Source organism: Morone saxatilis, unplaced genomic scaffold, assembly GCF_004916995.1.
Source record: "Morone saxatilis isolate NCDOM2014 unplaced genomic scaffold, NCSU_SB_2.0 Contig7, whole genome shotgun sequence".
Classification (NCBI taxonomy): domain Eukaryota; kingdom Metazoa; phylum Chordata; class Actinopteri; family Moronidae; genus Morone; species Morone saxatilis.
The window spans coordinates 3,680,073-3,692,554 of NW_023340246.1; the positions used below are offsets into that span (position 1 = coordinate 3,680,073).

General features: G+C 40.6%; 1 protein-coding gene across 1 annotated transcript in view; it reads left to right on the forward strand.

Moving 5' to 3' along the window:
* tnfrsf21 (tumor necrosis factor receptor superfamily, member 21) overlaps positions 1–12,482 on the forward strand; it is a 44,714-nt gene that overhangs the window by 25,286 nt on the left and 6,946 nt on the right. The window contains exon 4 of the mRNA XM_035678227.1: positions 4,362–4,627. Coding sequence (XP_035534120.1) covers positions 4,362–4,627 — 266 coding nt within the window. The remainder of the gene's footprint in view (positions 1–4,361; positions 4,628–12,482) is intronic.

Genomic DNA, 12,482 nt, shown 5'->3' on the forward strand with positions numbered 1-12,482 from the left:
ATATACAGGCATTTATAACAGTAAGTCACATAGAAAATACTCAAAAAGATGTTCAATTCAATAAACATGAATTCACAGTGAGCTTTGTTGCTAGCAGAGTCTGTCATTCCACCACAGGGATTTAAATTCCGTACCCACACACAGGGGCTTCACAGGAAACAATGCATGCAGGTACTGGACGGAATGCAGAAGACAAAAGCTGGTGGGCGTGGGTGTATTTCACATAATAAAGAAGAACATTTGTTTAAAAGTTCAGTCGTACTTTATTAATACTCAATAGACTCAAAGATTGTTGACTGTCTATTTCAGTCTTGGGTGCACTGTAAACAATAGAACAAGCTACTCAGTGGTCATACCGAGTGCCTAAAATGGGCCAGTACTCACTGGGTACTGGCACTTCTGATTGTCATGAGTACCCTTACTTCATATTAAGTCCCGCCACCTCTGGTGAGCATGGCTGTACCCACCACTGAGGTCACTGAGGTCCGGACCTCTGTATTTTTCCAATATATGAGTTGTGAAATAATTGTCTAAAAGTAACTTCTTTGATGCTTTGATGAATGTTCGTTTTTGGAATTTGATATTTCTGAAACCCTGCATATATCAATGCTGGTGAGGTACTCCTAAACGCCTGTGTAACTGACTCTCTGTGTAAACACATCGCTAGCTTAATGCTACAAAACACCCCAGAATATGTCTTTATTAAAATGATTTAGGGTTAGGGTTATTTTGGTCCAATTAAGAGATGGGTCACACCATAAAGTGACAAAGGGGGCCCAAAGCTTGGTTACGTATCAACTCACAGGGCTAGTGAACTGTTGTAGCTGTAGAAACTGTTAATTTCCTAACTGGTCCGGCAAGGCTAGGGCTAGTCAGTGCAGGAACTCCTGGAGTTTCTCTCTATTTTGTCTCTACTATTCTGTTTGCTTGCCTCTAGCATTGTGTTTACACGTTATTTTGTTCAATAAAAAGTTATTGAAGAGGGCAAATTAAAGAAGCTTGCTACCTCGGTTGCTTACGAGGTAATAAGTCCACATAGTTTACACATAGGAGCAGTTTTTACTCAGACAGATGAGGATAAATGAATGGTGCAGCACAGCTAATAAGTTAGCTTACTCTATTTTGTTATTCTCTCTGAATAGGTAGTGCTGGTTTATTCAACATAGTTAATACAAGGATTTTGTCTAAACAGCTTTCATCAAGTATGTATATGGACAAGCAACAGTTCTATGTAGGCACATGGAGTCTAGATACTGTAGATTATCCAGTCAGAGGACCTGAAAGAAGATCTGTTGGTAGATATAACGCCTTTAGGCAACACACAAAAACCTGTTCAGGTAATTAGGTTAAGAGATGCCTTTTGACATAACTGTTAATGCACATCATACCACCCTACCTGCTTTATACTCCAGAGCCATAAGCATAACTTCCTGCCATGTCAAAGCCCACCAATAAAAGCATGGATAATATATACATATCAGAATAACCCTCTCTGTGTCACAAAAAAGCAACTGAGATACTATATTTTTGCTCGACAAACAGATGAGTCAGCATTTATATTTCCAGCCAAGTCATTGTCAAGTCACATAACATTCAGGGAGAAAGTGGAGCAGAGGGTGTGTGAACAGGCAGCACACCGTCTGAGGGGGAGAGCTACTCGTGAAAATCAGTATTCATAGCTAAAGAGAATTGCCAAGTGGTGATGTGTGTATGTCACCAGAGGGACTGTGAATTACAATGTGAAATGTGAGGCTATTAGAGATGCATGTATTTACTGTGAAACATGTACAGTTAAAGGTCCAGTGTGTAACATTTAGGAGGATCTATTGTCAGAAATGGAATATAATGTTCATAGGTATGTTTTTATTACTGTATAATCACCTGAATATAGGAATTGTGTTTTTGTTACCTTAAAATGAGCTGTTTATATCTACTGATGCTGCAGGTTGCCTTCCATGGAGTTCGCCATGTTGAACCACAAGCTTCCTATAATGGCCCAGAACGGAAAACCAAACACTGGCTCTAGATAATTTTCCGGCTAGCGTAGTTTCTTATACACACTTCACAGGCTGTTCTCATTCTCAGGTTGTCAAATACAGACGTTGGCGGTTTTCAGTTACTTGCAATCTGCAAATTCATCGCTAGATACCACTAAATCCTACACAGTGGTCCTTTAAAATCAAAGAAATGTAACTTTTTAAAGTCATAATGTACCAATAATTTTAAGAAGCATCTTATCTTACATGCTCCATGGCAACTTGCTCCAGTAATCAGAAACAGCTCTGACAGCTGCCTGCACATCTGTCACTAGTTGACTAAACAAAACTAATCCAGGTCATGTGTGCTTCTCCAGAAACCACAGCTGCTCCTGACTTTACAAAGGGGCCTTTCCTCAGAGGCCACTTTCTGTCCGCCTTGTTATAAAAGTACTGGCACTTAGAGGACAAGCAGAACAATGGCAACGTATGCTAACAAGTTACAGAGCGTGCGTCCATAACAGACTACTATGTTTCTGATACAGAAGACATTTCAGTTGAGCTATGTAGATGTGAGTAACTTAACCCGAAGAGTGCATGAAGTTGCTTCAACAGTGACAGGTACAGTGAGGGCGATTACACACCGGTGAACCACTCTTGGGGCAAATGAAAAAGTCAAGTGATGCCGATTAAGATTACTTAAAGCTGCAGTAGGTAATTTTTATAAAAATAACATTTTGTCATATTTGCTGAAACCTTTACTATATCCTGACAGTAGTACATGAGACACATAAAATCAGGTTCCTGTGGCTCATTCCAGTGCTCCTATGGCATTTGCAAGAATCCACCGGGCCCAATCAGAACAACCAATCAGAGCCAAAAAAGATATAAAGACACTTTTGGTAGCTGTAGCTAGGTGATTGTTGAGTCTCATTCCCAGCATTTGACAACCTGCGAATAAGACTCAACAATCTTTCTTATCTCTGACTGAATGTTTTCGTTCAGGCTCCGGTGGATTTTTCACAGATTATCTGTCTCAGATAATGGCCTCTAATGGTTCTTAGTTACATTTACACTTACATTTTTTGATGGTGGATAGTTATCTGACCTGTCCAGCCTGCCTTAAGTGGCTAAGTGGGGTATACATGGACTGTGAAGCTGCTATAAATATAGGCCTTTCTTTTTCACATTCCAAAACAACAGCAGAAAGCCTTCGATATGAAGATATGTATTGTCCTCTAATAGTCAGCAGTGCGTCATAGCAAGCCTTTCATAACAACCAAAATGCAAGAGCAAAATGCAGTCTTCCCTGATGCCCATGTTCTTAGCCGATACAAGGACCATCATACTGGTCCATCAGTCCATCATGCTTAGCAGGGACTGGTTAAGTATTTATTTTGAGCACTCCCCATACAATATTTGACTTCCTGTACTGGTCAATGTGACTTCTCTTTACATGCCCATTCAGTTTTAGGATTGATTAATGTTCGGGAGATTCATGAGAAGATGAACCTTCAAACACTCTCCACTGCGATCGATTAGAACAAGATCCAACCTGATGTGTTTAGTGTAATCACAAAAGCTTTTGAGACTCAGATCCTTTGCATACCAGAGCAGCTCAACAGCAGTCTGTCTTCAAGATGAATGACTCTGTGTATTCCACCACTTCCAACCGCACAGCAGGTGTGTGTCTATATTCTAAAATAGGAGACTGCCCCAGCTGATCCAAGGAGAACCAAGACTAATGGCATGACTATGCTGTTTCTTGCATCACCCCGTGTGTGTGTGTATGTGCAGTCCTTAGCATGTGTGTGAAAATTTGAGGCGTTGGTTAAGAGGTGGATCTGTTGCACTGAGTGGATTCCTTGAGCTCCTTGAGTGCCACTGGCCTCATGACTTAGTTGGACAACCTGATGGGGAAAGTACTATGTCGTACAAGTGGTGCAGTGGAGCTTCAAATAAATAGACTTCAATTTGTTGCTTTTGCGATCAATACTGGCCCACAGGTGGGTGAGACATCTACATCAAATTGTGAAGTTTTCCTTATTCAGTACTCCATCCAATGCAAGAATATAATTCCAGACACACTGTCATACGTACACACCATATAGATGTTGAGTGTTATTGACAGAAAAAGAACAATGATGCATTGTGTTCAGTAAAGCATGAGGGCTCCATTATATAGAAATGAGAAAATTTGTTTGCTGCTGCATCCTGTTAGTTAGCACAGCTTGCAGCTACTGGCCTACTTTCTTCAATTAAGAGGAAATCCAGCAATCAGCTGAGTCTCGTTTTCTCACCGTTTTATGTTGAATGGCTGACTAGTGGTTTAAGAAATGATCATATTTTACCTTCTCTAAATTTTTGTCCTCTTTCTTTGCTCAGGGGTGGATATCCTGAAGCTGGTGGCAGCTCAGGTGGGCACCCAGTGGATAGACATCTATCAGTCACTTGCCAATGCCACAGAGAGGGAGGTGGCTGCCTTCTCCAATGGCTACTCGTCAGATCATGAGCGGGCGTACGCCGCGCTGCAGCATTGGACCATCCGGGACAGCGATGCCAACCTTGCCAAGCTGATCAATGCCCTGCACCGACAGCGCCGCATCGACGTGGTGGAGAAGATCCGTTGTGTCATGGAGGACAACCCACAGGTAGGCTGGATGGAGGGCAAGACACTTTTGACCTGTTCAGAAACAGGTTAGCATGTTTATTCAGAAGTTTAGTTTAAAATATCTATGACCTTTGCTGTCTTCACATCTTTTCCATCTCTGGCTCCGTCAACATCACTGGCACAAGCCGTCGTACACACTGTTCTTTGCATCTCTCACCCCCTGAAATCTAATCTGTGAGGAAAACTGTCTGGTGTCAGAAGCCAGTCCCTGTGGTTCAGCAGCATTCCTCACATTAAAGCAACAGTTCACTTTGGGAGAGGAAGTTTGATGTTCTGAGTAATTACAATCACTGTTACAGCCTCTCCCTGCACTTCATTTTTTGATGGAGGAAGTGGTGTGACTTTGGATCAGATCTCTGTCTGTTTGAGGCCACAGTGGATCTCCAAAGAGGTACATGAGGGACATCGCCAGCTCAGCTCAATGTGGGCAGCAGAATGCAAACTTCAAACACTAGATGGCAGCACAGTGGGATATTTTTACCTGTTTATTCTGTTATTATTCTCTTGATTGAATATATTAAACAGAAAGCCATAAACACAGGGGACACACAGAATCCTTCATCACTATTTACTTTCCTCCTTCTCACTCTCTTTTCACTTTTCGGTGATGTGTATCAAATGAGTGCCCTTGATTGTAATCTCCAAGGTCAGATCTGCACAGTTACAGCCTTGTTCGGGTTTTAAAGACACACTAGTCATCTGAGCTCAGTGTCTCAGCTCTTTAGTCGCCTTTCGTCACAGATTAATAATGAGCACATCTTGTGGCAATATTTTCCTGTTTGTTTCAGTGGATCGATCGTAGATAAGATAGCAGATAATTAAACTGTTTGTGGAGGAGGCTTGGTAAATTCAGGAAAAATTCAGTGAAGGGACCACAGGAAGTGGGAGCAGTTCTGTTGGAACAATTTAAGGACAGGTTTCAGTGTTTAATTTACATTGATTATTGAGCACTGCATGGCCAAAAGTATGCAGACCGTTTTGTGTATGTTTGGTTTGTATTTATCATATTTGATGAGGTTTCTGCCTCTTACAAGGAAGTTTTTTCCATGCTGCTTTCGCCAAGTGCTTGCTCATGGTGGAAACTGTTGGGTCTCTTTAAATACTTTCATAAGGAGTATGGTCCAGACATTCTCTATTTGAAAAGTGTTTCGAGATACCTTTTGTTATGAATTGGCGCTAAACAAATAAAATTTAATTGAAATTAATTTATTGGCCTGCACAGAGCCCTGACCTCGACCCCATCCAGGACCTTTGGAATGAACTGGAACACCAACTTCAGGCCAGGCCTTATCACCCCAAATCTGGTTAAAATCCTTCCCAGAAGAGTGGAGTGGTTGTGTTCGGTCAATGCACTGTATGCCATGTCAATGTGACTCACCTACGGGAAGCATAACATAACAGCAATGTATGGCATTGAGGTTTGAACACACAGTTGAAAAGAAAACATTCACCGTATCGATGGTATTCCCATCGGAACAACTGAGTGTCAGCTGTCTGATGGATGTTTCTATTTTTATCTCTGCTGTTGAGAGCAGACAGCAGAGTGACGGCTGTGATTCCCTTTCTCCTCACTCTCGTTTCTGTTCCTCCTCAATGTGAACTATGAGGCATTCTTTAAAGAAGAGAGCTTGCAAAGTAGGCAGTTGTATCAAAAATATGATCTTGAATAGGTGTAATCACCGCAATGCTACTGATCTGTATCCAGATGTTAACAACATGTTTACCAAAATCATTGCTAACATATGTAGTGTATGTTTGATTTTGCACTTGGAAAGCAACAAAATGTATTCTGACAGGAAGTTGACAAATCTCATTTCAAGCTACAAATTATATAACTCATGACATTTTGTCAAAGTAAAAAAACCCCCAAAAAAACATGTTTTATTCATGCATTAAATTAATGTTTAATAGAGATACTGCTTTACTGCTTGCTTTTCTTACCCGGGCATCAGTGTGTACAAATAAGTGATTAAAGAGCAGCCATGCTGTTTCATTTCGATATGTCTCCTGTGTGTGGCTAATGGATGCATGATGTCAGAGACTGCAGCAGACGGAGCATTCGTTCTCGGGGAGGAGTGAAAAACAGAAGGAATCAGTAAAGGGAAAAGACGGTGATTTTTGTTTTCTGTTTATCGACACAAAGCAGAGTCACTTCTGTAGCGTAGTGTTTAAATCTACCACAAAAACCGCAAAAACATCATACTTGCTGTTGTGAATGAGACAATGCTGCCTTTATCTTTCTGACTACCATGATTTCAGTCAGCTGACTCATGTGGAATGGATTATTATGTAAATGTAGAAAATGTGTTTTTGGTGTCTAAGCTTGGACCTTGTCACTCTCCAAAATGAAACACCAAGCAGGAAGTGGGGAGTGATGATAATAACCCCCTGAAACAGTGGTTCTTAGATTCAGGGACCCCCAGGGGTTCTTAAGGTGGTTCCTCAGAAAAATGGGGAATATTTTAATTTGACTTATTTTTATTATTTGATTAACTAAAAAGTTAACCCAGTGAGAGAATGTACAAGAATAGCAGTTCTGTTCATAGGTTTCACTGTTAATCAGCTAATCTACAGTACAAACAGTTATAAATAAATAAATCTTATCTCTGAGTCCATATCATATCAAATTCGGGTCGGCAGCGTTATCACTTTAGGGGTTCTTGACACCAAAAAAGGCTGACATCCACTGCCCAGTGGATAAACTCCAGCAATGCATCTGTGTTCAAAATGCAAAAGAAGATTCAGTCAGTTTTGAGAAAGGCCTCTTGACAACAGTGTTGACCAAGCATTTTAGAGTGATACTCTGCAATGAGCATTGTTTTGTGTCCTTTATATTTGAAAGGGGGCTAATACTACTGATCTAAAGCACAAAGAAACAAAAAACACTGCATTCTGTTGGTGGGATGGGATTGTTGATCAGTTCCAATGACTCAACAATTACTTGGCCAAGTGCTGAGAATACTGGCTTCAAAAACGTAATTTCATTCTGGTTTTGATCAAGAAGTGCCCAGCTAATTGGAATTTTAAGATGGCCGATGACCAAAAGCTGGAGGCTGTCAACCCCTAAGTTATGAGTCTGTGTTGATGTCTGAGGATAAGCACTGAGGAGGCTGGCTTTCCAATCTTTGTGTTAGAAATACAGTGGATAGACACGTTCATTGGAGCGAAGCCTGTGTTGATGTGCTTTTAGGTAGATTAAAGAATAATTTTGGTTTATTACAACTTATTTTTGTAATTTGTTAATCATTTCTGTATACCAAGTTAATTTCAGTAGTAACATGGCCAAAAAGAAGTCCAGCAGTGCAGGGAATACGAACAGTAGTTGAGCAAAGTCTTCCTGTGCAGTGACATTTCATATATGTTCACTTACAGTTTTACATCTAACTAAAAAGATAAGATGACAGCTAAGGTGGAGGTCTGAAAGCTTACGTTCCTTACCAGAAATTACTTTTATGAGTACAATGTATCATTTTAGATAGTAATGAGGGCCTAAAAAATAAGCTCCAAGTTGTTATAAAGCAGAATTCTCCCTTGAGTTGCAGTATGACAAATGAACACAAAAATGAACGACATTACAAAACGACTGAGCAAAGCTAATTACTCCATTATTATGGAGGTATTCCTTATGCGGTTAAAGGGGAAAGCTGCACAAAAAGAAGGCGTCGGGACAGGTTAAAAGGCACATCTTCTACATGATTTGAATGATTTGTACAAATGTCGAATGGCCTAAACCTAACCGACCTTGGATCTTCTAAAGAGCTTGGTCAACCTGGAGACTTTTTCCAAAGAGTACTCTTATATTTAAATTACTTGCCACTTTGACAGCAGAATAAAGCATTCATTTTAACCTATGCTGAACCAAAGTCATTACAATTCTTCCTAAGGTGAACACGAATGTCTGCATCAAATTTTGTGCGAATCCATTTAGCTGATATTGAGATATTTAAATAAATTTAATATTTATTTATGACTAAGTGAAAACTTTGTCCCTCTGGTGGCGCTGTCAGTAGCATTCATCCTCTGGGGACAATGAATGTCTGTAATAAATCTGAATGCAAATGTTTGTAATTTCTTGAGATATTTCAGTCTGGACCAAAGTGGTGGACCTGACATTGACATGGCTAGAGCATGGCTGCAGGAAAAAGAGGGCATGAGACAGGTGATTGTATGACTTGTTTAGATAAATACACCGTTAAGGAGCTGAAGAATCCCCTTTTTAGGTACAATTATATATATTAAGAAATGGAGTCTGTTTTTCAGGTAAACACTTTCTCCTCTTAACTTTTCTGAATGCACCAAAAAACAACGACATACAGTAGTCATTTTCCCTTCCTGCCACAACGATGCACAATCAAATGCAATTTCTTCCCTAATTGGGTGTTAATGACTCAGGTCCTATTAGACGCCTTTCAGTCCCTTCCATAACGAGCCCCATAAGATGATAAAATGAAACCACATCCAGTACTTTCTGGGGAAAAAGGACAGAAATTTCCCAGAAACTGCATTTGATTCTTCAGAAGGTAATTCAGAGAGATTATCTGCAAATGTTTGTGAGTGTATTTGACATTAAGTATGTTTTAGTGCAGTCTGGGAGCAGGCTTATCCATTGAAGATCTACTTTAAATGTCATAGAAGAATTAAAGGCTAAACTTACCATGACATCATAGTTTCTAACAGTGGGACCGATGCTGTGCTCTACACACAGTTCCTATCTTAGCTGCATCTTAGTTAATAGCTCGTCTGTTTTGGGAGTAATTACAGCTGAGTGAGATTCTTCGCTGTAACAGTTTTTGATGTAATTAATCAAAACATCCCCAGTGTGTGCGTGTTTGTCCCCTGTGCCCTTCACACTGCAGAAATCTGCCAACTCTGCCATGTGAGGCTAGCTGGCTCGGTCTGTATGTGTGTGTACATATGGGTGTTGGGCTGTGAGCACAGTGTGTGTGTGCGCGTCTGAGTCCCTGTCCCCAGCAGGGCCTTGTGTTGTGCTGACAGGAGTAGTCAGCAACTCGGCCTGATCCTTCTCTCTCTCTCTCTCCCTCTCTCTCTCTCTCTCTCGCACACACACACACACACGGACACACACGGCAGCCCAGGAGCTTTCTGGAACAGCAGTCGTGTTCTTCCTCGCAGTGACCCCTGCACTCCGGCTCCGTCCTCAGTGGCTCAGCTCGGAGTTGTTCAAGGGTGCCAGCATAAGGGAATCAGATTCCGTGTGGTCTGAGGGGCTCTCAGACAGAGTGGCAGTACGCAAAGAGCTCTGCCTGGGTGGGCAAAGAGGACAGAGCTTTTCATGTAGCAGTGGACTGGTAATGTTGGATGGCAATAATTACACCGTTAGTCACAGCCTTGCCAAAAACATTATTTTAAAGGGTCAGGTAAAAAAAACAACAACTAAACTTTTGTAGTATTGATATCAGGTTTCTAACTTCGTCCTAATACGATGGAGGTGTCAGCATTGAAAAGTGACACTGATAAAACTATTTTGTGTTGATTCTGGTGTCCCTTGTGGACAAAAGAGGTAGTGTTTCCACTGCAGAGTTTTAATTGATTTCAAGGGGAATCTGATGCAGTGGAAGGCAGTAAGAAAAACTATATCTCTCTGATGGTCTTGTTTGTTTATGTAGGTCAGACAGAGGCATCAGTATTACATTGAGACTGTTTCATAAACAGTTAAAACTCATTATAGTACAATGTCACAATGTCCCTGCTACTTTGGGTAATCCACAGAACAGGAAAGTATATTCAGTAAAAACTATAGACAGTATGTTCTGTGTGATTTTTCAGCATCACAAAATACATACCCTTTACCTCTATTGTGTGTAATTTTAGACCCTGATGACAATTTTAAAGATCTTGCAATTTGCAGAACTCTCTATTCCATCACAAGTTAAAGTCCCCTCCAGTCAGAAATCAGTTGTTCTTCTCATTCTTACAGTGTGCTGTTTGAATGCTGTCTGTGCAGAGTTTCGTCTAGAACGATGTTTTCACATTCATCTGCTGAAAGTGGAAAGTTTCTCTGTGGTCATTGAACATCAGATTTTAAGGTGACATCACAAACAGTTTGGAAGTCAGTCCTGTTCCAGTATGCAGCTTGTACAGTGTGATGTAGAAATTTGAATCTACCAGTGTAAATCCACTGAAAATGGACTTGTGTGAAGTAGGAGACATCTTGTGTCCAGCAGGAAAACATCAGAAATGAACAACATTAGATAAGATAAACTGGAGTGACAGTACACTGGGCAGATGAATGGACTGATTGAATGTGAAGCAAGATGTTGGTGGAAAGGTGCAACCATATGTCATCTGGGATGCCTTTTTTTCATTCAACTCTTTGTAACGCCTAAATACTTTCATATCTATAAAATGGTTCTTAGCTGACTTGTCCTTCCTTATTTTTTCTTTTCTTAATCATCTGTGGCGTATAAGTAGTAGGCAGATTTTCCCTCAAAAATATTTTTTTCTGTTTGTACAAGACAGTCGTTTAACATTAATTTGATGGACTGAACCTGAGAAGTAAGTAACAAATAAATATGAGTGTACCTATGTAGGTTGATAATTCAGTCTCTCTGACACTGTAAATTCAGGCCTAATGACCCTATCCTGTGAGTAACTAAATAAGATAACCAAAGAGTTAAAAGAATATGAAATAATCTAACGATAGTAATATTATCATTAATCTAATAATAACCAGTCACCACAATAAGTTTAGATTTGTTCCACAAAGTTGAATACCAGATTGTATATTTTTGTGTTTTACTTACACACTGACTTCCTGTCCCCTGAGGCCGCTAAATGTGTCATCCCTCATGGGGCTCTGTGGGTTTTTTTTTCTACATCTGCCCTTAAAAAAATATTTGTTCCAGTTACATCTGCTGCTGTGTGAAAGCCAGCGTGTCTCTGTGACTGTGTGTGTATGTGCCAGTGTGCTTCTGTGCATGTATGTATGCACGCCTTTGTGGACGAGACAGAGCGTGTTTGTTCTGTCAGAATCACGTGAGTTGTGTCACACTGCAGCCCGGTGACCCAGACATTATGGACTAGAGAAAGAAAATACACAAGAGGAAGAGAACAGTGCTGGTGTTTTTGTTTAATAAACTGGGAATCCATCATAACAGACCGCATGGAAATGGATTTTCTTGAGAAGAGAAGTTCTAGCCCAGTTGCATTTTCTGTCTTTTTCTTTGTTTGTTGCTCTGTCTAGTTTTCCCGCAGCTCCATTTCCCATTTCCAGTGTGTGTGCTGAATGAAATGACCTCTCTGCTGCTGCGACCTTTAGGCCCGGCCGGGCTCATGCTGTGAAAAACAAGATGTGCTCTCATGATCTCATCCCCAAACCAGTCACTACTGGTTCAAACCACAGGTTCATTACCACACCAAAGAGAGAAAGAGAGGGGGGAGTGAAAAGAGGGGGTGTTGCAATGATAGAGGAAGGAGAGAAAGACGAAAACGAGACAGACTCAGGAAGATGAAGCAATATGGTGGAGAAACTAAAACAAAATTGAACTTTAAAGCTGCAGTAGGTAACTTTTATGAAAATAAGTTTTTGTCATTCTTGCTGACACTCTCACTATATCCTGACAGTAGAACATGAGACAGACAATCTGTAAAAAAATCTGGTTCCTCTAGGTCCTCCTAGTGCTCCTAATGGCATTTGCAACAATCCATCGCGCCAGAACAAAAATAACCAATCAGAGGCGAGAAAGATGGGTGATTGTTGAGTTTGATTCCCAGGTGGTCAAATACAGATGCTTTGGGATCCTGGGAATGACACTCAACAATCAACTATCTTCAAGCCTCCATTTCAAAGTGTCTTTCTATCTTTTTCAGCTCTG